General features: G+C 32.5%; 3 protein-coding genes and 1 long non-coding RNA gene across 6 annotated transcripts; 3 read left to right on the forward strand and 1 right to left on the reverse strand.

Annotated features, from left to right (window-relative positions):
* Nucleotides 1-3,380, forward strand: LOC122533345 (mothers against decapentaplegic homolog 6-like). The gene is made up of 3 exons (XM_043662968.1): nt 1-9; nt 81-281; nt 393-3,380. Exon 3 carries the CDS (start codon nt 398-400, stop codon nt 740-742), a length of 345 nt encoding a protein of 114 aa, XP_043518903.1. The 5' UTR covers nt 1-9; nt 81-281; nt 393-397; the 3' UTR covers nt 743-3,380.
* A 5,581-nt stretch (nt 3,381-8,961) lies between these two features.
* On the reverse strand, nt 8,962-18,015 carry LOC122533340 (synaptic vesicle glycoprotein 2B-like). The gene is made up of 10 exons (XM_043662960.1): nt 17,818-18,015; nt 12,917-12,973; nt 12,454-12,615; nt 11,293-11,455; nt 11,052-11,173; nt 10,696-10,934; nt 10,237-10,418; nt 9,818-10,128; nt 9,373-9,660; nt 8,962-9,291 (listed from the first exon to the last, which is right to left on the reverse strand). Exons 1-10 carry the CDS (start codon nt 17,852-17,854, stop codon nt 9,248-9,250), a joined length of 1,605 nt encoding a protein of 534 aa, XP_043518895.1. The 5' UTR covers nt 17,855-18,015; the 3' UTR covers nt 8,962-9,247.
* Nucleotides 13,689-15,441, forward strand: LOC122533347. Its single transcript, XR_006307690.1, has 3 exons — nt 13,689-13,699; nt 15,001-15,062; nt 15,378-15,441. It is a non-coding gene; the product is annotated as an uncharacterized LOC122533347 (long non-coding RNA).
* A 2,658-nt stretch (nt 18,016-20,673) lies between the features above and the next one.
* On the forward strand, nt 20,674-23,436 carry LOC122533341 (FAST kinase domain-containing protein 4). Of its 3 annotated transcripts, none has more exons than XM_043662963.1 (10): nt 20,674-20,709; nt 21,075-21,209; nt 21,331-21,717; nt 21,790-21,939; nt 22,027-22,269; nt 22,368-22,515; nt 22,584-22,664; nt 22,738-22,896; nt 23,019-23,100; nt 23,179-23,436. In XM_043662963.1, exons 2-10 carry the CDS (start codon nt 21,084-21,086, stop codon nt 23,381-23,383), a joined length of 1,581 nt encoding a protein of 526 aa, XP_043518898.1. In that variant the 5' UTR covers nt 20,674-20,709; nt 21,075-21,083; the 3' UTR covers nt 23,384-23,436. The 3 variants fall into 3 exon arrangements, with proteins under 3 accessions (XP_043518898.1, XP_043518897.1, XP_043518896.1); XM_043662962.1 differs by lacking the exon at nt 20,674-20,709 and adding an exon at nt 20,786-21,004; XM_043662961.1 differs by lacking the exon at nt 20,674-20,709 and adding an exon at nt 20,786-20,901.
* Nucleotides 23,437-23,519: the final 83 nt, after the last annotated feature.

Raw genomic sequence — 23,519 nt, forward strand, 5'->3', positions numbered from 1 at the left:
TTTTATATGGTAGTTATTCGAAATCACGATAATGGTAGTAATTATATATAATTTGTAATAATTCGTCTTGCCTGTTACAGATGAAACAGGACAAAAGGAATGGTGTACATTAGCATATTGGGAACTGGGTGGTAGAGTAGGTCGTCTTTACCCTGTAGAACCCTCAACGGTAAATGTTTTCGATTCCCTCCACGATGGCGATGGTCTTTGCTTAGCAACATTGGCTGAAAATCACGTTGCACCACCTGCTGTCCAAAGAACAAGAAGCAAAATTGGTCTTGGTAGGTTTTCCTCGTTTCGTTATTTAGTATATCGTGATAAAAAGATCTTCCAGAGAAAGATCTTGAAAAGAATTTTGTAGGAACTAAAGGATACCAATTATTTACTTGCAGGTTTGATGCTTAGTCAAGAAGCAGATGGTGTATGGGCGTACAACAGATCTGAGAGCCCAATTTTTGTGAATTCACCCACTCTGGATGATCCGGAGTCTAGAACACTACTTGTCTATCGTGTGCCTCCAGGCTTTTGTCTGAATATCTTTGACCATACCAAAATTCTACAGCTTCCATATGGCAGTGGTACTACCAGAACGAGTAATCAGACTTCAGGCTTTGCCTCTGGTCCTGTCGATATCAACTCCGTCCGCATCAGCTTCGCCAAAGGCTGGGGACCCAAGTACTCAAGACAGGAAGTCACCTCTTGCCCATGCTGGCTCGAAGTGCTCCTAGCACCATGCAGGTGATCCCTACAACTCGTTGCAAAGGTATACAGTCTCGTCTGTTTGCGCCTCTTCTTCCTCCTCGTCGTTCTCCGAAGAGGACCGATCTGTGAAACTGACGCAGCAACGACGAAGCTCCGTCCCAAAGGCTGCCAACGGATACTCATACGACGTGGATCGCCGCCAGCAGTCTTACCAAAGTACGCCGCCATACATACAGGAACAGCGTCGTTTTATTAACAGAGGAAAAATGAGAATCATTTGACAGAAGCGTTTTATATTCTTGTGCCTGCGAACGGAGGAAACACAGTTTGCGCGTGGTATTCGATTATCATTTATTATAAAGCTCGACCATTTTGTATCGCAATGCCCTTCTTGATCGATCAATGATACTATTGTACTTTCTTGACAATGTTAAATGAGATTTTATAAAAAATGAAGCGGAGGTTCTCCGCTAGGTCTAGTCAGTGGTATTTAACGTTTTTTAAGCTTGACGTGTTAACGTGTCTTGCATTAAGAATAACATAATATAAACAACATTAACTGAAATCACAGAAAGTGCGAAAGTAAAATTGACGCGCCGATTTCTTTTTTATGGTATTGATCGTATAAGTTTTTATGTCCGTTTACTGTCTGGCCATGTCCTCGTTTATGATTAATCATTGTACTGCAAGGAAGCAGAAAACTTGGGCTTCCGATAAGGTCTAGTCAATGGTGTTTGAGAGTAAGAAAAGCTCGTTGATCGCATGGATTTTTTCGAAATCCATTTAAATTATCAAGAAACGAGAACACTGCCAACAGAATCAAAGGGAAAGTACTTAGCGTTACCTTCAAAAAAAGACTTCTTTTATTTTTATGATTAAAGTAACAATATTTTTAGCGTAAATCCCCTGCTTTTACATTGATTTTAATCGAACTCGAGGAAAGATTTGTCAGCTTGAAAAATAATCAAAATCCTCTCGATTTGGAGATGTCTTTGTCAGTTCATTGGCTGTTTAATTGAATTTTGACAAACATCCAACTAGTCGATAATTGAAAACATAATTTTTGTAAGAATCTCACAAATCTTTTCTCAATTTTTCTCCTTAATTTTATACATTGTAAGCCGGTATTTCTGCGTATATAATTTTATAATGACGTTTCATCGACATCCAAACATCGTGTACCACGAGTTACTGTAGTTGTCTCCGATCAAAAAGTTCGGTGCTGTACATGCATATATGTACATACACTGTGCCTTCCCAGCTTCCTTCGTGGTGCAATGGACGAGTGATAGAACGAATGTGTGTGTGCGTGTATCTAAGGAAAGCATGAGAGAACTCCGCGTGCCAGAGCTACGTTTCGCACCAAAATGCCCGAGAGCTTCGTACTACAGTAATACGATACTGTGATAAAAGTTCGAACCAGGTCTCTTTTGTCCTTCCCTCTTTTTTTTTCTCGGACGCGTTTACGAAGCACCGACGATAAACGAAAGAAAAAGAAAAAGCAATCCATCTGTTAAAATATGTACATGTACGCAGAGAGAGAGAGACACAAAACAATATGCTTAATAAAACAATAGTTCATAGACTCGAATCATAGAGGAAATGTTAAATTTATATATTAAAAAGGAAAGTACTGTTTTCTCAGTTAATTTTGTACAGTTTTGAGAGATAACGAGAAATTAGCGTAAGTGAGTGACGTTTTACGAATTTTATCGCGAGAAAGTCTTCATTAAGATCCACCTCCAAATTCGAATGCGCGTATACAGCGTGTAGAGAAGAAGAGAACGCGTGTGTAATGCAGAGTAAACAGATTTGCGCGTAACAAAAAAATCGAACACACGACTGTAAAAAAAAAAGAAGAAAGAAAGAATGTGTGAAGAGTTCGGGACGATGATGTTATGTACGTGCATACGATTTAACATGTACCACCAGTCATACGTATTCATTCATACGCAACACAAGCATCTGTAAAACACAATCGACTGATCGAGTAGTAGTTTTCTTTTTCTCCAGCCGTTAGTTACATTTTTCTTTTCGTAACAGCCGTTTTTATCGGCATAAAAGCGGACGCATGCACGATGCCCGCGTGACACGCCGAAGGATATATTGTCGTTTAAATGTTACACATTAATATGTATACAGAAATGTTTATATACGTAGTTAGCTATAACGGAGTGATTCTCTGGCCTGTATGTGAGATTCGAAATTTGGCACTCTTAAGAATACATACACTGACGTTTGTGACGTCGTTGAACAAACAAAATGTTAGTCTCGGGTGAAAATTTTCAAAACGACCAAACGAATTATGGAGATGTATTCTTGATACGCTGTGTGTATAATCCTATCCGTGTATAGGCCTAAGAATCGTCGATGAAAATTGTAACGAGACAAGAAGGAATAATTTTTTTTCTTTTTTTTTTTTTTTCGAAAAGTCGTCTCATCTCGGACGACAGCTACGTTGCTTTTTATAGTCTTTTTTTGTCACGGCTCTAACTTGCTGTTACACAGTCGAGGTTGGCTCATCGCTGGAATTGAACCAAACGCGTGCGGTCAGTCTGAAAGCGATTTTTCGGAACGACGTTCAGGTAAACGCGGAGCGCAACAAACGGCGATCCATATAATTTGTATAAATATTTTATTTTCTTTCGTAAAGATTCGATTAAAAGTAAGTTTACTTATTTTGTCAATTATATAACCCCCATTTCGCAAATCAGAGGAACAGGCATCCTACGTGTTATAACTCCTTTTCGGAGTTTGGAAATTTCTTCACGTGTTACGAACAAGCGACGAACGATTTGCTCGTTTCTGCTCGTTGATTATAATACCAGCAGGCGCAGAAAAGAATGTATAGTTCACGGTGTACTTAACGATATTTTGTAACTGAATGTGTGTAAATTAAAATTTTTGCTAGACCCGGTCGTAATTGTATAAATTGGGTGACGATCGTTTAAAGAGAGAATACAATTTGACGGACGAAATATTTATTCGTATTCTTTTCGGAATAAATCAAACGATTAGTTTGTATATAAAATAGAGAGACAGAAAAAAACAAAAAAAAAATAGCATCCTTTGATACCTACATCTTGATTTATTGAACGAAAAAAAATCGATCGATCGTTCGTTAAAAGCATTTCGTACTTATTGCTACGATATATATATTGTAATTGTTTATTATAAATTTGTTATAAATTAACGTCGATAAAAGACCAGCCAAGCCGTGTTTAAATGTATTTCTTAAATTGATTAATTTAACAACGAGAATAATGGCGAGAGCATATATGATGTTTTTGAAACGTAAGTGAGGTGAGCGACCTCTAGAGCGAACGAAGTTGGAATATTTTGACAGTTCCGTATGGTACGTCGCGACGCGAGGGTTGTTTTTGAACGACAATTGCTCCACGAGCAATCTTTCTTTCGTTTGTTCATTCCTTCTCTTTCCGTCATATGACGTTCGTTCTGTCTTCAATTCATTCTATATTTAACAACTCTTTTTCGCATCCATTTTCGCGGAACTGATCATACACTTGCGCGATAAATATGATACAGTTAGTGTCAGTGCTTCGGAAATTGTGTTTTGGTCATCTATCATCGGTAGTACCCGACGAATGGCGTTTCGGCCACTAATTTCGTAAGTATTCTTATGAAATGTTGAGGGCACACGCGTGTCTCACGCGTATCTATTTTATAGTATAGTTTAACATGCAAATTGTTCTATTATCTTTCTGTCGTTCGTTTTCACGTCAACCGTATTATTGGTTAGTTCGTTTTCGTTTAAAAATGGCGGACTTGTGTCACGTGATTTAAAACAATTCGAAATATATTTCAAGTAATTCAAACACCTCTGATAAAAATATTGGCTAAAAACTTGTGTATATAATTATCATAAATATGTTTCATTTATTACACGGTTTTGTATTATATTTGTTGAAGAAAATTAAATAGTGCTTACTCGTCAATGGAGTATGAGCGAAAGCACTTTTCGAAATTAATTGTTTAAGTTCTTTTTTCAAAATGTTTAAGTTAATTGTTTAATTATTATGTCAAGCGTGTACTATTGATGTTAATAATAATTAATATTTAATTTCTAAATTTATAAATTATTATATGTTTTATTTACTGTTGTATTGGCGATGCTACCTGTTGCATCTTTTCATTTCAATTCGTTCTTATGCAAAATATTTCTCGGCAAACAGATAGGAAATTTCTTTTAAGGTGAATCGTACCTATTGTTTATTTCAAAAGTTTCGTACACGTGGCCTTTAAATAAAATAAAAACTCGTACGTACCGAGATCAAAATATCTATTACTCAGAAGCTCCAATCGATTGTTTTCGAATTCTGTGCAAAACGTGTGAGGTTCCTCGTAGCTTTGTAGTCAACGTAAAGCAATATACGGATCTTACGAATATTTAATTAACAAAGTAACGCGTTTCAATGCGAACCACGTAGAAGTATAAAATTTCAGCATTAACTGCCATGCTACTCGTATTTGACCACTTTATCCCCTGCTCGAAGGAAATTTTTGATATTTCGATTAAATGGTCGATACATTGAAATGTTCTGCAGTATTCGAATAATAATACTGCAGCAATCGATCGAAAAGGAAAATGAAGATATATATATATATACTTCACAAGGTAGTTGCAAGTACAATTGTAGCATATAACGCTTCTTGAAGATATATATACCTGCAGAGTGGGCCAAAAATCATGGTGCAGCGGGAAAATGGGATAAACTGAACCGGAAGGGAAAGAAACAGATTGAATTTAAAGTAAATTTTTACTTCTTCATTTCAAAATTCTTCCTTAACGCTAAAATTTACTTAAAATTGTTACTTAAAACTTGAATTTACTATAAAACATCGCTTAAGATTTTATTATTTCACAACCATTGTACTAATTATCTGAGTATAAAAGTATTTTGTCCGAGACAATTTCCTAATGAAGTTAATTTTGGACAAGGAAACGGCAAGATTATCCTGTTTTCAGTTGTACCAGGATTTTCAAATATATTATCTGTATTTTCAAGAGGGTGGAAATTGTTCGTTTCTCCGTAGGAATTGTCTGTGAAACATAGTGCCTTTCTAGCCGTTTAGAGAGACGATTAACAACGTAGTGCACGCGTAGTGCAAACGATTATTAAAAAGCATCTCTTGTCCCCTTGTCAACGATCTTGCAAAATCCAAGAGTAATCGTACGATTGTCGTTGTTCACTCTTTGCTTCGCGAATAATTTTTCACGCAAGGCAAAGTACTCGTTCTTTGTCTTCCCGCTTATGCAGAAAACGATAAAAGTCGCGCTGAGGATTGAGCAAAGTGAATGTGTTCGAACGTAAAGCAAAGAATCATATTAAGTAAATTTTAAAATATGACCATCTAATACGATTTCGTCGAGATTTATAGGTAACTCATCTGATAGAATTTTCGTCAAGGTTGAAAGAAGTTTGATAATGATACTTTTTGAATGATTTCTAAAGGACAGGATTTTTTAATTCGTCACACTGTTTGAAATGATTGACGAATAATATTCTCAGTTCTTTAAAAATTATTTGAGTTGAAAACAAAAATATACATACGATATGATATATGTACAACAGTTATTAAACTGTTTAATTTAATAAGTAATACATAGCACAATTTCTTAAAATTTTTAAAACATAATTTTCTAATCCTTTTAAACAGTGTGTATATAAGTTATCAACACGTAGTATTAATGATAAATTTGTGCTCTTTCTTTTCACGAGAAAGCCAATCGTATAATAATTCTAGTGCCTTATACAAAAAGAGTTTCATTTTGGAAGAAAAAAAAGTAACTACATAATTGTATCATCATTGTCAGAATAACGCAAAATTTCCATTCAATAAAATTATCTCTACTCATCGGTTAAAGAAACATCGAAAACGTCAAAAAAAAAAAGAAGAAAAAAATTTCTGAGCTAGTCTGTTGCACAGAGAAGACACAGTTTGTCGAGTAAAGTAAAATAGAAATAGCTTGTTTTAATAAATTTTCAGGGTTTAAAGAATTGACTTTACACTAGCAATACATACACAATAGCATGTTTTCTAGTCAGTGTACAATAATTTTGAGAATATGTACATCTCGCTTTATAAGTACCTATTAAGGTTTACTGATTTTGTAAATTTCTAAACGATCAAAATTATTAATCGATGAGAACAACAATATACACGATAGGAAAATTAACAGCAAAATTGATTAAACCAGTGATCCAAATGTGTGAAAGGTTATTACATGCGAATATAACTTAATGATTTTTCCGATTTATTTCCTTTCCTTTATTTACGAACAAAGGTTTTCTTTGTTATTCGTAAATTTATTAATATAACATGTTTGTACATAAACGTATACCCAAAAGTGCTTTGTATAAAATCGTATTTTATAGTGTTGCAAAAGCATTATGGGTTGTGAAAACGAATTAATAAATATTCGCTTTTTAGATTAACAGTTGCAAACAATTTTCCTGTGGTACAGTGTTGAAGTTAACATTTGCTAAGGGAAGTTAATTTAAATTAGACGATGTACAAAAAATTAAGAGCTTAAAGTCAGTTTCACGACGAGAATGAACATGCATTCGATGGGATAGAAGAGATTATTTCTGCAAATAATTTTGCTCTGCTTTATCGAAAATTCGTTGCTTCTCGAATCTCATTGCGATGATTACATTATAATCTAGGTAAAGTGTGTCATAAACGATGTAAATAAAGAAGTAACAATAGGTCCAAATAATCGACTAACATCGTTTAGTAGAAAGGAGAAAATCTTGAATGGTGAATACATCTTGACTCGCGGATTTGAACAATTCGAACCAGGGTTGTTCAAAAGCATCTCGATACAAAATTTTTGTAAATGCTCCAAGGTTTTTACTAATTCAATACCGTCTTCTAACGCTCCGATGTAAAAAGCATTATGTATATATGTATTTGTTGTCTGTATAAAAAGAAAAAAGGTATTTAACAAATTGTTAAAGATAACGCGAAATATTGTTTTAGAATTACACAGCAAGCTCATCGTCATAGACAAATGATATTAGATATCTCACACTTTGGTAATATATTATTAATGTTATTTTCAATGAACTTTTCTTGAAAATCTCTAACTGACCGTGGATGAAAAGGTCGGTTGGCCGAGTTCTTCGCTTGAGTGGCTAGATCGAGGGGAGTAAGTTACAAAATGTTGTATTTTCAATTTTCATCTGTGTGAATTAAAATTTGGCGAAATTTGAGTTGAAAAATTTCTCGACAAATGATCGTACCTTTCACTCCAATTATTATACTTTTGCAGACGAACAGTTACAATGTCTCCGAAATCTTTCAATAGAATTGAGAATACAAAGTGTTTTTAATAAATCGTAGCTCTTTGATCACGAAATTGTGTACATTTTACAACTTTCCCTTGATCGATGGAAGAACCATTAAAGCGGTATACATATTGTATATACAACAAATATTGTGTATCTTGGACATCTACACAGCGATAAATGTATAAAACAGTGTTCTACGTAATCTGTCTACATAAAAAAATGTGGTGATTTCTTCTACCAATCTAGAATTATCGACAATTAACAAATCCAATAGGAAAATAAGTATATACAAGTTAAGATAAAAATTTATTTCGTTACATTCGTAACATTGAGATGTTCGCATTGGTCTTTGCAAAAAGTACTTGTACGAAATGAAATTTTATACTTGCTTATGAGAAATCACTTCCTTTCGATTTGTATTCCACTTAATTTGGAGACACTTTCGGTGTAGACGTACGATGGCGCCAACAACGATACCAGCAATGTTAACATTACTATTATTAACGGTCTGTAACGAGAACTATAAATTAGTAGGTGTAACAAAGACTAATAAGAATATTGGATAAGAGCGCGACATTGTAAAGAAAAATCATATGATATTATTAGTCATCTCTCCGTGAGATCACGCTCGTAAACGCTATTTTCAATATAACTGTACTCGATAATGGGCAGAATAACTTGAATACTTACGGCGATGATTATGTATACAGAACTGCAACGGAGTTCTCGCCTATTCATTTTTACGAAAGAAAGAAATATACGAAGCTGCAAATTTTTAACGTGACTTCAATTATTTACATACACTTTACCATCCTCACCGCCGATCAACCAGCAACGACGAAGTGACCTGATAGAAATAAAATTCTAAACAATAGTAAAAAGAAGAAGAAGAAAAAGAGGTGTGGCGAACGAAGGTTGAGACAAAAAATGAGAATTTCGTTTCGAAAATATCATGGTCTTTTTCGTTCTTATTCTATAATACATCTTTCGTTTCACTCGTTCAGCAGATTTTTCGTATTTACATGATGATCACGACACACTTCACTCGTGCACACACAGAACACGCATACCGTTACAATGACTTGCGGAACATCTGGCAAATCGTTCACGAATTTTGATATTTCACAAAAATATCGACGATGCAATCGCGTTATGGAATGTATTGGAGCGAATCGAACGTCACACGTCGCAATAAGCGTATTGTATCTTGATCTCGCACCGGGAAGTGTTCAACCTTTTCTCTCTGGAAGAATCAACGCTAGAAACCCTCCGACTGAAAAACGAACATTATCGAATATTATTGAAAGGAGCGGCGTGATTGGATCGGTCGAAAGAGTACTGATCGTTCACTCACAGATGACTATACCGCCGACCAGAAAGATCGGCACCTCGCAACTGATGTCGAGCAACATCCCAAAGGCCAGGTTGCTGGCGATCGCGCCGATTCTACCGAAACAGGTCATCATGCAGATCGCGACGGCGCCCACGTTCGTTGGGAATATGTCGACCACGACGCAGCTGATGACGAAATTCGCCGTGACGATCATCAGCGAGAACATGCAGCTCACTATGAGAATCTGCATGGAGGAGTTGACGAAATATATCACGAAGCCAAAGATTCCGGCCAACAGCATGGTTGTCACTGAAACAGAAATTGAAACACTGAGACAGAAGCGGATTTTCCTTGTTCGGATCTTCAAAAAAAAAAAAAAAAAGAAAGAAAAAGGATTGGAAGAAGATTCGAAACTTCGAAGACACGAGCGATCTGCTTTTCCAATCTAAATACTCGAAGGTCGTACCTGGAATCGTTCGTCGGCCAACACGGTTTGCCAAGTAACCAGACGCGAGATTGCCCAGTAAACAAAACGCGTTGATCGTCAGCGAATTGACGAACACCATCTCGTCCAAGTTGGAGGAACAAACGACGCTCGTCGAGTTAATTAAAATGTTGGTCGAGTTGACTGGAAGATCTTGCGCCGGCGTGACAGCAGCTTGTAGATCGTGCTCTCGGATTAACTTGCAAACGGTTACCGTTCGATTCGGGTACAGGTTGTGGTAGTTCTCGAAACGATTGAACAGCTCTGGCAGCCATAAACCGAACCCGTAATACCTGCGAGACAATGCATTTGCAATTGGACTTGGTCAAGTCTGATCAAATCGGAAATTTAACAAAAGCTGACCGACGATTGTGCCTCGCAGTATGATTTGTGAAACGTACCCGAACATGTTCGCAAAGTAAATGGTCCAACTGAGGAGCGCGTATTTCAAAAGTGGCAGTGACGCAAGCAAACGCACCTGCTGCCAAATATTTTTCAGTAATTCCATCAGCACTGTGGACGCAGAGAAGGATCTGTTACGGTTATTAATATTCATCATGTCGTCGGATAGCAAGACTTTTACCTGAAACACACGTGGCAAGCGCGATGTGTCATTAGCGGCCGCGAGTATTCTCGTCACGTTTCCCAGTTCGATAGCGAGATGGAAAGTTAAAAACAATTTTGGTAAAAATATACTTGGTATATTTATATACCATGATGTTGTCTTGAATCAAATAAGATAATTAATTTTCTTTTTTTCTTCTCTTTTTGGTAAATTTAATGGTGCAGTTTCTGATTGTACTTTTTTAGTAGGAAATATAATCTTATGATAAATATAATAATTTCGTGTCGATGCTTACCGGATATTCGTCCTCGTTGCGACCGGTGTTCGTTGCGTAGATTTTTCGCAAAATCGCCAGCGCCTCGTCCGTTTTCCCTTGGGAGGCCAAGAATTTCGGACTCTCGGGATATCTGGACGTGATCAGAGTTACTATCAACGTTGGCACTCCAATAACAGCCAAAAAGAGTCGCCAAGAATTGTACAACATGCCGTTGAATTGAAGGGATATTGGCAATGGTGTGATGATCCAAGCCAAACCTGGCGAACAAGAATGCGCAACACTTAGTCAGGAAACGTCGAACTCTTTTGAAAGGGGATGAACCATGAATTGAGTTGAATGTATTGAAGTTAAATTAACGAAACAGTTAAACTTACCAGGCAATATTAACCATGATACGGTCCAGAAGAATCCAATGTAGCAAAGAGCTTTTAATTTTTGTTTCGCCGCGTGAAATTCGCCGAGATACGTGTAGATTAGAGAACCAGGAGCACCAATGCTAAAATCGAAGGATAATTAAATAATATTATTAAAAACATATAATGTTACATCGTTTTATAAGTACATGTGTATCATCACGTTTTATGGATTTTCGTAGAATTTGTGTAATACACTTACAAGAATCCACTGAGCGCTCTGAAAATTAACAACACCTTGAAACTTTGAGAGAAACTTCCTCCGATTGATAAAATACTGTCACTCAACAGAGTGAAGAGAAGAATATGTTTCCTTCCGTAGGCATCGGCGAGCACTCCCCAGAAAAGGGAACTTATAACTCCTCCTGAATGAATGAAAACATTGCGATAAGTGTTGAATTAAATATTAAATAAGTACCACTAAACATCTAGTTTTCTTTTGAGAAAGACTTGAGAATGACTGTTAGAAAATCACGAAAGTATATAATTAATTACCATGAAAATTCAAATTTCGCATTTTCTAAATAGTTGGAACTTTAAAACTATAGCAATTCCTGTCTTCGACAAATGTTATATCCAATTGTGAGAAGGAGATCGGCTTTAGAGTCGCAGAAGCTACGAGTGGGATGTGATATAAAAAACTGCTCTCCAACTTTCCTAATGAAATAAGTGCTATCGAACATGTCTATAGTTGAGACGTCGTAGTCAGTGTCTTTTATGCTTTTAAAAATATAATCTGAATCTTTTTTCTTTATTTGGAATAAACGCAAATGGATAAAATGTTAAATGAGAAACAAAATGATTACTTTGCCTCCCAGTTTTATTTAACTCTTTGTTAAAAAAAAAAAACGAATCATTTGCAAATAAATTAAGCACCTAAATTCAACAGCTTTAAATTTTCTGAATATTTGCTGCATCATTCTGTATATACTGTGTAAAATCGAACATGTCTGTAGTTGAGACGTCGTAGGCAGTATCTTTTATACTTTTAAAATATAATCTAAATCTTTCTTCTGTATTTGGAATGAATGCAACTGAATAAAATATTAAATGAGAAAAAATGTGATTACTTTGCCTCCCAGTTTTATTTAACTCTTTGTTAAAGAGAGACGAATCATTTGCAAATAAATTAAGTACCTAAATCGAACATTTCAATTTCAAGCTTTAAAGTTTCTGAATCATCGCTGCATCATTCTGTATATACCGAGTAGAAAAATCCTCAACTAATCTTCGTATATTCGATTGAAAAAAAGTGAGAAGAAAATTGTTGGATATGGAGGAAGTTGCGACTCTATGGTAAGTCTGAAAGTTGTAAACGTGTATACTCTCGAAGCAGTAAAAGTATATATAATCGTTTCGATACCTAAGAGGAAGGCGACGTTCAGAAGACCCTTCTGTTCGGATGTCAGGCCGAGGTCACATTCGGCGGATGGTAAAATGTACGCGTTTATCCCGTTCTGAAAGCCAACGCAAATGAACATTGCACCGCAGAGTAGCAAGAAACCATAGTGGAACTTTCCATAGCCTAAAAATCGTAAATTAAATTAATCATTGATCAATTAATCATATGCACATTGTTGACGGCGTGACGTTACATGCATATCATGTTAAATGCTCATTGTTGACAAGGTGACATTATATATCACTCTATATACTCGCGTTATCAGCCACGAGTACATACAGGTGTACATATGTACATATGTACATACTAAAAATTTGAAAAATCAACACTGCATGTTCTCGCAAAAAGGAAATGAATTCGTCGTAAATTCCGAGATTGATAATGTCAATCAATGTATCGTTATTTAACGAGTGATAATTCTCACCGCATAGCTTGATGGCTTTCTCGAAATCTGCGGTGCCCTCCTTGCCTCCGTTGTTCTCTGAAAAGAAAGAAAAACGTGATTTGAGTAAGATTCAAGTGATTGTTCCGTATTTTTTGTGCTTCTTTTTTTTTTTTATTTGATTTGAACTTTCTTAACTCAGTGACTAATAATCATATGATACAGTAAACAATTGCACAATGCTTGCATTACAAAGTTTGTCGTTAAATATGTAGAGTTTACTAAAAGTTCTAGATTTAGAACGTATCCATAAATTCGTTACAACGGACATATCTTTTAAAATAAATCGAGAACGTGGTACATTTCCCGCCGCGACGAGCATTATTTTCGCAAAAATGTTATTTTCACAAACCGATGATTTACTGCTACGTGAAGAGGATATGATCTTGCCATTCACTTTGCCTAAAAATTTCATTTACTTGAGATATTTACTGAAGCTTGCAGGCTTCAGAAAACAGAACGCTCTCGATAGACATAAATTCCTTTTATTTCTAGCAGCTTTTTCTACCTATTGTCGAGAAAACAAAATGCATTTGTTGCATCATTTTTTAATCAAGCTGTTCGATTCGAAGACAAAAAATGTATGCACATCTGTCAAATTGTCTGTATTGTGTTTGTCGCACACAAAGCGGACCACCAGCAAACAGAATTCTTGACATTCTACCGGGTCGTGTTTAATTACTATTAGCACAATCAAGATAGTGACACCAGCAATTGATGATAAATGCACAGTAAGTGAAGTCCATTAAATTTGTCTTTACGAGAGTCGTCGACAGAACTTTAGTTAGAATAGCGCTAGATTAGACTGAATACGATAACGTGTATGTGTGCGCGCGTGTGTGTATGTTAAGTTAATGTATCAAATTATTTGATAGGTATTTAAGAGATGCTTTAGGATTTATTGACTTTCGTGTTCCACATAGATAAATAAAACGAGTCAATCTTATACAATTTGAGATAATGACAGAATTATTTCGTCGTGACGTAGACGAGTCACGTTTTCAAATTTTTCTGGACAACAAGCACGTGAATCAAATCAAATCATGCTCCGCCGCAGTTCCGCCTATAATAAATATAGCGAGTTGCTAGCTGACTGTCCAAAATAATTGTAAGATCTCGCGCTTGGGAAACGAGCCAAATAGAATCAGGTAGAACAACAGCTCTGTTTAGAGCGAGACTACATCAGTTTTCGTTAAATAATTAACGAACGCTATTATCGTTAAATTTCTTTAAATATTTGATTTGCATACTGCAAAGTGGTTGATCACGACATTTGACTAAACTTCTTAATTTACAAGTGTCGACTCTGCGCGACTAGAAAAATGATTAACTAGACGTTGATGAGATGAAAGAAAAAAAAAAAAAAATGCACGATCTCTTTAAATCTTGAGAATGTTAAATTTGGGCGTTGGTCGTTGTGCCACGATCGCCCGTGCTTTTCCATTCGTCTGGCAATAAGCTCCGCTCGTGCTTTTCCATTCTTCAGAGACCCCACGACAAGTCGAAGACACATCTGCGCCTCCTGCTTGTCGTACGAAAGCTCTACGTGAACATCTTCGTACCAGAAGATTCCCTAATTGTTCGAGCTGATGACGATGATAAGTTACGTTGCGCATCTCGTGGATACAGTGACTTCGATCGCTCACAATCGTCTCCGAGAACATGCACGAGTGTCTTTATCGTAAACTCAAGTTCATTAATAAACAACATTATTTCGTTGAGAAGCCACTAGTGGCGAAAAGGTTTAAGAGAAACCACAATTATTCTTAGGAGATCCCGAGGGATTTCGATTCGAAATTTCTATTATAAATATTAGCAGTACTGCTAATAAATCGAGCACCGATGTTTCAATGAGAATTTTAGGCAGGGAATGTTACTTTGCAAATTTAACACAGCGGATTCTTGTTTCTTAAAAATTCGTAGAAATTTTTGAACTCTGAACGAGAAAGAATTACTGTAGGAACTCGTTAATAAGAAATTTTAAATGAAATAAATAATTATGCATCTGTGGCGTTGAGAATTTTGCATGTCTTTTCTTAGATTATAAATTATGTCATTCTTAGAAGATTATATCTTCTTAAATAAAAGCATTTGTTTCTTCTCTATTAATGCCAAAGATCAATTGGAAGTAAACTTTTCAATGCGCAATAATGAATTATTCATAAGCGTAAAAATGTTAAATGTTAAAAATTGAATGGTAATTAAAGAGCGACACAAGCCACTTAAACATGTGACACTAACTAGTCGATATTACGATCAATTCGACAATTTATCAATATAATTATTCAATACCTATTATCTAATTATAGGCTCTTTGCATTTTCATTTATGCAAATCGAACTTGTTGAATTTAATTAGAAAATGTGCGAATTATACAATATTTTCATTTGTTGAGACTCGAAAAATTAATCGATATTAATTATGTGTGACATGTCGCTTTTAGAATCAGTCAGCTTGAAAATTGAATTATTCGATCGCTGACATAAATGCAGATAAGATGCTAATGAAAAGAAACAATTGTATTCTAACATTTCGTCTATTATATACTTGTTGCACGTTCGAATGACAAATGTCTGCAGATCGGTTGTCCGTATGTTTTAACACACGAACATACAGCAAATTTGGATGGAAATTACGTCAACAAAAATAGGAGGAAGTAATTATTGTAATTTTGACAATAATTATCCTGATGTCGTTTCATTCGATAATTCCACTATGCAGCAACATATTCATAAATATTTTTTAAAATACGAATAAATGTCAAATTAATTTGTCTTGAATAGGTGCACAGAGTTATTATTTATTAATTTATGTTACAAAGTGTCTTAAAACTTATAATTGTTAGTAAAAAAAAGTCACTTTCTGGAGAGAACTGTGATTAATGCCAAATTGAAAGCAATCTGAAAACTTAATTTCTTAGGAAAAATGGTAACAGAAGAAAGAGTAGTACAATCTGCATATATGTGTTTGTATGTAAAAATAAATTAAAAATTTACTGTGAAATTTTATTTGCGAAGGTATATGTGAAGGTTTGCTAATTTCGGATTGTTGACAACAGTTGTTTCCTCACGTTGTATAATGAACTTTTAAAATAGCCTTAGTGTACAGTATAACGTGCGATAATTAATAAGATTGCACAATTTTAATAACATCTTCATGGTCAAAATGTGACATTTAATTGTGCGTCTTTTCTTTTTTATCAACAATACCGTTTTTATCAACCTTGACGTAAGAAAACATAGTTGATCAATGACGTTGGTAACCAAGCCACACACCATACGATAAATTTAAAATATAATATTTTATTGGAATTCAATTTTACGATTAGAATTGTTTCAACTTTAAATTATCATTTTGCGGTTCAGTAACAATGCACAAGAAGATATAATAACGCAGGAAGATACGATGCTTTCACGCACATTTTTTTATTTATCATTAATTGTGCAAATTTGCTGAGACACAACATTTTCGATCGTTCACACGAGACATGTTTCGTGCAATTTCAAATGTTATAAGTAAATCAGGTCAGTCAAAATGATCCTGTTTTAATGCCACCTCATTGAAAAAGGATATTTTAACATGAAATAAGTAAGTCTGTTAGGTCCAATTATGAAAAGAGTTGAAAAAATACCCAATTACCCTCAAAATCGAACGAAAGAATAATTTTTATAAAAATAGATGCTAAGAAAGATATGATTTATTTGATTGTTTGTATTCATAAAAATGCAATTTGCATAAATATAGTTCCTGGAATAGTCAACGATGAACTGTATCGTAAAATCAATCAATAATTGTACAATTTTCGGTGGCCATAACATGTACTTAGAGATGTGTTATGAATTATAAGAATTTATTCGGTTTTATGATTCATCGTTGGACTGTTAAGGATAATAAAAATTAATTTGAAAAAACTGACAAGCAGATGCTTGAGGAATGCGTATGTTCCTAACTGCAGTTATATCAATCGGTAACCCTACTTAACGCTTTATTTTAGAATCTCATTATGTTAGTTCCATCAACGTGGAATGAATTATTTATATTCAGCAGTCTGTTTTAATAGTCTGTTATGACAACGCTATAAATTGTCTTAACCAAATATTAGCAGAAGTAAAAATATTATATAAAATTTGTAAAGTAAATTTTCATCAGATTTTGATTTTGATATTTTCTATCATTGCGGGTTCATTGGAGCCGTTCCGATAAAATGATTCGATAAATGACTTTTCAGATTTGATCGAAATCTGATGCTTAAAATATTACAACCAATATTATACATTAAAAGAAAAGAATGAGAAAAATAAATTAATTTTTTTAAGTTATTTTTAATACACACGCGTTTCATACATTATTTATTTCAAACTATTTTGAATCGTAAGTGTTCGACCTCGCATGTGATAATTTCTTTTTTTATATAAAATAATTTTAATAATAAACACTGCCATGATTATGTAGAAAAGAAGCCGAAGATTAAACGAATCATAATTCATTACTATATCTATTACACCCTTTTTCAATCAATCTCACATTCATAACTTATTAAAATATCCTTCCGAAAACCATCTTGAAGAAAATATATTATATATATTTCGTTCTAACAAGTACGACAAATGATGCTCTGAATATCTTGCGATATTAAAAAATAAAAACAAAGAAATCATCAATTACTACATCACTTACACTCTCTCAAAAATCGTGCTACATACATCAGAAAGAAATCGCCGGTGTAACACTATTAAAAAAATAAAAGCAAAATAAGATTAGAAATTACCACGTCGGTTGTTACATCTTCTTGAATTATTAGAATAGCAATAAAACATAATGATAATAATAATAAAAATCGCTCATTAGGAAACGAAATCAGATAAATTCTGGAGAACACTTACCCACTTGATAGGAGAAGGAAGCGATCTGATTAACCATAGCGATTATATGCAGTACGGCTGGAAATACGGGTATCTTCTTTCTTCTCAAACACCGAAGCAAAGACTGTCGGTTGAAAAACCAGGCAGAATCTTGAGTGTTACCCTCTATAGTGCCGATGGAAAACGTTCGCGCGATCCATAGTTGCGTCGCTTTAAATATTGTCATGCGCTTGTACGATCGGCCAGCGACAAGACCCCCCGCAATTCGCCGAGCCGAAAATCGTCTCCCCTACTTCTCTCGTCGGCAAATATCCACGTGCAAAACGGATTTTCCATTTGTTGTATCGCTCGTTTGCATCACCAGTGACGTACACTGACGTTTCGAGATTTCGAGCGAATTCTTCGTGTGTACACTATATCCAGTCCTCCATCAAAATGCATAAAAATAATTAAACTTTTCGTAAAATTAGCATTTAATGAGAATTTTTGTTAAAATGCCTTTCATGAATGTATCGTGCCTGTTGTATAAAGCACTTCGCTTAATAATTACGCTATATCATCATAAGTAACTTGTGATAACATAGATTAAATTATAATGATTGTTTGGAACAATCATGCATGTAGCATCCTTTATTATTATTGCCCGATAATCTATTTTGTTAATCGCGATGAAGGGAGATATATTTTTAATATCTAGAGTTTAGAGTGCTCCGTCCAAAAAGACAGAGAACAAGAAATTTTCCTAGGTATGTTTGTGATACTTGTGTTTGAACATAAGAGGCTATTTTGTATGATTTAGAAGTTTGCAGTATGTTCATGATGTTTCAATAGCCGGGGGAGTCTTTTTATGAAAATGATTAATTAGCGTCATATAATTGTTTAAGGATCATCTGAAGGAAGTTTCACGATTTTTGCCTAATCATTTTTGGATCGTCATGGCCACCAACGCAAGTATCGTTCATTCTCTTCCCATTGAAATGAGCTTAGGGTGTAAGTGAACAAAATAGTTGCAATGTGAGTGACCTCTAACAATCATGTTGATTGGAATTTTTTTGCGTTTGATGAAATCAGTTTTGAGACACACGATCGGGTCTAGCCACAATCGTTTGAACTCTTAAATCAAATAAGGGCGTCTTCTTCAGGCATTCGTGGAGCAGAATCGTTTGTCATTCAGAGGTGTGAGCATTTCTTAAAAACTCTTAAACTATCTAATATTAATTTGTATAATGCACGTTTAATGTCAAACGTCATCGTCATCGAACATTATATACATATACCACCATCAACCTCAGACAAAAAATTGCAAGTGATGGACGTAGTAATGGTTAATTAATAAAATAGAGTACTGCCTGAATTAATTTATTAAATTATTTCGCTAATTATTACGATAATACGGTAGCGCAATTACGTTCTTTAATACAAATGTGAAGATTGATAATAATGTTTGTGTTGGGTGCGGTCCTTTGCGATTAGGAATGAATCAATATAGGTACCATTCAACTGTCGCACCTTCACCTATAATATGTTAGTAAAAGAGCGAATAAAATGACATATTTTCTATATATAATTTTTATTACAACTGTTTCTTGTGCTTTTAGTTTCTGCAAAAATATATAAGTGATATTAACTTAACATCAATAGGGAGGACTTTTTCTTAAATTAAATAAAAGAATCTTTTATAATTTAATTATAAATAAAACTCTCTTACAATCTGTCTTGCGAATAAAAAATTTTTAATGCATATTAAAATATTTAATGTGCTATAAGTGTCACAATTGCTCTAAAATTATTTTAATTTTATTTTAGTAAATTTAGTAAATTAAATGTCTTTAAAATTCAAAAAATTTGAAAAAAAATATTAAAATCTATTGTATTTAAGTACAATCATTAATTTCTCTGTATTATATTTTACATTATTTTTATAATTTATCACAATTACGAATATTAATACATATATATGCTTCTTTTTTTATTTTTATATTGTATACTTCTCATTGTCTTTAAATTATATATGAAAAAATAAGTTAAAATGTAGAAAAGTAAAATAGAACTTAATATTATGTCTCACTAAATTACTTAATGTTTTAATTTTAATAAAATTTTAATTGATATTATACAAAATATAATATTGTATTCGTAATTATGTACTAATAGTAATTGGCGCGAATGGGCTAGTAAAAAATTCAAATATATTAAATGCTTTCTAACCTATTCTAATACAATATAACACAAGTAAATAACGATTACATATAGTACACAGCAAAGAAAAAGCTATGCATTCTCACATTGACGATATAATTATGTTAAAATAAACTAAAAACACATATGGTAATGTAATTCTAAATATCTAATTGAAACTTATCCTAATAAATTTGCAGGTATTGCAATTTAATATAAAAAGAGGCAGCAGATTATTTAATTCAAAGAAAAAGAACTATAGAGGATTGAATTCACAGTATACAAAATTTGCATAACGAAATTACAGACTTCACATAACAAATTATATAGATGAAATAGGTTAGAATTTCATACAATTCAATGATAAAACAGTACATTTTATTATAGATGAGATACATACTACATTATCTCAATATATCTTACAAAAGTGTTATATAAAAATTTTTTAATAATAATTATCAGTTACTAATAATTTACAAATAATTATTAAATTCGTGCTTTTTATAAATAATTAAATCAAATAATATTAAAAAATTAGTTGCCAAATAATGTTAGGGAGAAATATAATGATTTTTAATGACTTATAACACCTTCTCAAATAATATATACAAAATTAATTTTCTAAATTAATTTACTTGATATTTATTTATAAATAAATATATGACTCTTCTCTATTGTGTTCTTTAAAAATAACAGATCTGAATTTGTAAATAAATTCTTTTTAATCATACGGAGGTAAGAAAAATGTAATTAACCAATAATATTAAGTTATATAATATGTGTATTATCTTATTGTATTTTTTTTGTCCTTGAACATACAAACGAGATTTGGCACTATAGTGAAATTCTTTTATCAATGGTTGAAACTATGGTGGACTAGAACTTAACCTTATAATGGGAAATTTGAGAACTTGTACAATTTAAAAAGTATAGTAAAATAATTTTAATATTCTTTTAAGTTATTTTATTGTAAATAAAATAAGTATTATATTACATTTTGCTAATAAAAAATTTTTAATAAAATTAATAGGTAATGTGATGATATATGTAATCTATGTTAGTGTTTATATTTTTCACAATTATATAAATTAATATTACAGAATCACAAAATGCAATTTAATACAACAGTGTATACAATAGTAACCAGATTTACTCCTCGATTTTTATGGCGATTAAATGCATCATTAACTATAAATGCAACTGCAGTAGCCACTGAATCTAAAATTGCTGTAAAGGTAAAATTTCATGTTTTTGAATAAAAATATTCAAAATTACACACTTATTTGATATTTTTCAATCTATAATAGATTCAAACAATGTTATATTTTACTAATAAGTAAAAATTAATTTTTTAAGGTTGAAGATCAGATAAAAAACATAGCAGCAAATACTATAATAAATGATAAACAGCATACAATATTCAATGAATTAAAAACAAAGTTGTGTAATGATTTGAAGTTACAACCAGTGATTAATACCAAAATTAAAGAAACACAAAATTTACATGAAATATTAGAAATTATGAAAACATCTTACATGTCCGAAAATGATATTGTGAAAGCCCTTAAAACCATTACAACTTGGGTAAATGCAAATAATAAAAGTAATTTAAGTATCAAAAGCAATGAAATTTCTGCACAAAGTCAAATAACGTTAACAGAAGTTGACAAAATAAAATCTGAAGATCCTAAAGATGATGATACTAATAAATATCGTGATCTCTCAACGTCTGCAATGATTGTGGTAAAGAAACAAAATAATTTCTTAAAATTTTATTTTAAATATATATGTATATTTATATTTGTATTGACATAGGAAGTATATAAATTAGCACAAGTGGGCAAGAGAAATGTAAAACTTTTAAATTATTTCTTTCAAAATATTATTGAATATCATGAGAAATTATCTGTAGGAGCAAGTTCAAATTTGTTATACAGTATGAGCACTTTATGTTACTCTGATGAGGTAAGAAAATAACATTTATTTTGAAATGAAAATTAATAATTAAGAAAGAAAGAAATATGTTTTCTGTGTAATTATGTTTTATTTTAGAGATTACTTAAAAAAATTTGTATAGATCTTTTTAAAAATGGAAATGATGTAAAGGCAGCAAGAGTAGTATCTATAGTAAAATCTTTGGCATTTGTCAGATATAAAAACAATATATTTTTAAATCAAATATGTGATGAAATTATTAATTTCAAAAATAAATATAGTATTGAACAAATTGCAAGTATTTTACAGTCATTTGCATCATTAGGTTATAGTTCTGAATCTGTAAATAAAATTATACAGGTACGTTACATAAGAAAGTTTAAGTTTATTTAAATTAATAATATATTCATTAAATTAATTCAATCAAAAGGGATTTATAATTATAATCTTATACTTAGAAATATATTCCATATCATACATTGGATAAGTTTAACTCGCAGACCAGATTAAATCTTATATGGTCCTTTGCCATATTTAAAATAATGGAAAACATACATGCTGAATATGTATTAAATGAAAATTTTGTGTCAAAAATAAATCTTTTGGGTTAGTATTCATGACTAGAATGAAGCATTTATTTTATATTGATGATAAGTTAATATTTCATATTCTAGATGAAAGCAAAAAATTATCCTATAAGTTAAAATTATTGAATATCAATGGATATGTACAATATGCACTCGCAGATTATTCTGGTAAGATATAAGGTATATCTAGCATTTGAGAAGATATAAAATAATTTATATATATTTTAATAAATACATTTAGGACCTTTACTTAATAATGAAACAATATCCAATGATGTACCCAAACGTTCCAAACAAAAGATGGCATACATTAATGCACTTGAAGTTACACTAAAAAACATGTTGCCATCTACATCTTGTTTCAACATGAATGTAAATACCAACATGGGATTTCTCTTAGGTATCTAAAAATATTGTTCATAATGTATTTTCGTTAAAAAGTAATATATTATACTATACTTAGTAATATTATAGTAATATATACCTAGTAGCATACTATATTATACCTAAATATCATTATAGATGCTGAAATACGTATGGATAACAAATTTAATTTTGTTAATGTAAACAGTGAAAACAGTGGTAAAAATGAAGATTTTATTAAGTAAGTCTGAAAAAATTGAGATTACAGTGTAATAATAGATGTAAGAATCATAAGCTATAGGATATGTATAATTTTCAGGATAGGTATAATAGTAGTTGATTATTATGACATGTGCCTAGGAAATTCAGACTATCAAGGAATAATTAAATTGTATAGTCATTTGCTAAAATGTAAAAATTATAAGGTATTGATCATACCTTACCAACAATTTGGTTTAGAAGATAAAATTGAGAGACGCATAAGCTATATAAAAAGTCGATTATGGAATTTAGTGAAGAAATAAATACGATTTCATATAATGTAATGTTTGGTAAATAAAAAAATTATACGATGTAATTATGTTTATAATTTACATTACTTTTATTTATTAATTTTTCAATTATTTATTTGTCTCCTTAATTTCAAATTGTATTCGACAT

The sequence above is a fragment of the Frieseomelitta varia genome, unplaced genomic scaffold (assembly GCF_011392965.1).
Source record: "Frieseomelitta varia isolate USP_RPSP 00005682 unplaced genomic scaffold, Fvar_1.2 scaffold_520, whole genome shotgun sequence".
NCBI classification, from domain to species: domain Eukaryota; kingdom Metazoa; phylum Arthropoda; class Insecta; order Hymenoptera; family Apidae; genus Frieseomelitta; species Frieseomelitta varia.